Raw genomic sequence first — 323 nt, forward strand, 5'->3', positions numbered from 1 at the left:
CGATTTAGTGAATACCCAAAATAATAAAAGAATCTGTATAGATATGTATAGATATCTGTATACTATATACCCTTAAAAGTACTGTAGTTTGGTTGATTAAAGTTTGCAGGACTCGCATTAGCGGAAGAAATGTCCAATTCCGATCGATCAATTCACATTCTGTACTACATGGCAGTGGAACATTATTTGTCTGGCAGATACGAAGACGCGTTGTCTCATTTAGAAGAGGCTCGATGTAATTATGGAATGGTTTGTGTTTTTAAATGACCAGATACGAAGTGAAAAACAATAATAAACTGAAGTTTGGCTCTATTTTTTGTATT

General features: G+C 33.7%; 1 protein-coding gene across 1 annotated transcript in view; it reads left to right on the forward strand.

The window, feature by feature from the left end:
- The window catches only part of LOC108571481 (cilia- and flagella-associated protein 70-like), a 7,161-nt gene that overhangs the window by 5,448 nt on the left and 1,390 nt on the right, over positions 1 to 323 (forward strand). The window contains exons 17-18 of the mRNA XM_017933537.1: positions 42 to 45; positions 103 to 249. Of these exons, the coding sequence (XP_017789026.1) occupies positions 42 to 45; positions 103 to 249 (151 nt within the window). The remainder of the gene's footprint in view (positions 1 to 41; positions 46 to 102; positions 250 to 323) is intronic.

The sequence above is a fragment of the Habropoda laboriosa genome, unplaced genomic scaffold (assembly GCF_001263275.1).
Source record: "Habropoda laboriosa isolate 0110345459 unplaced genomic scaffold, ASM126327v1 scaffold40, whole genome shotgun sequence".
In the NCBI taxonomy this organism is placed as follows: Eukaryota; Metazoa; Arthropoda; class Insecta; order Hymenoptera; family Apidae; genus Habropoda; species Habropoda laboriosa.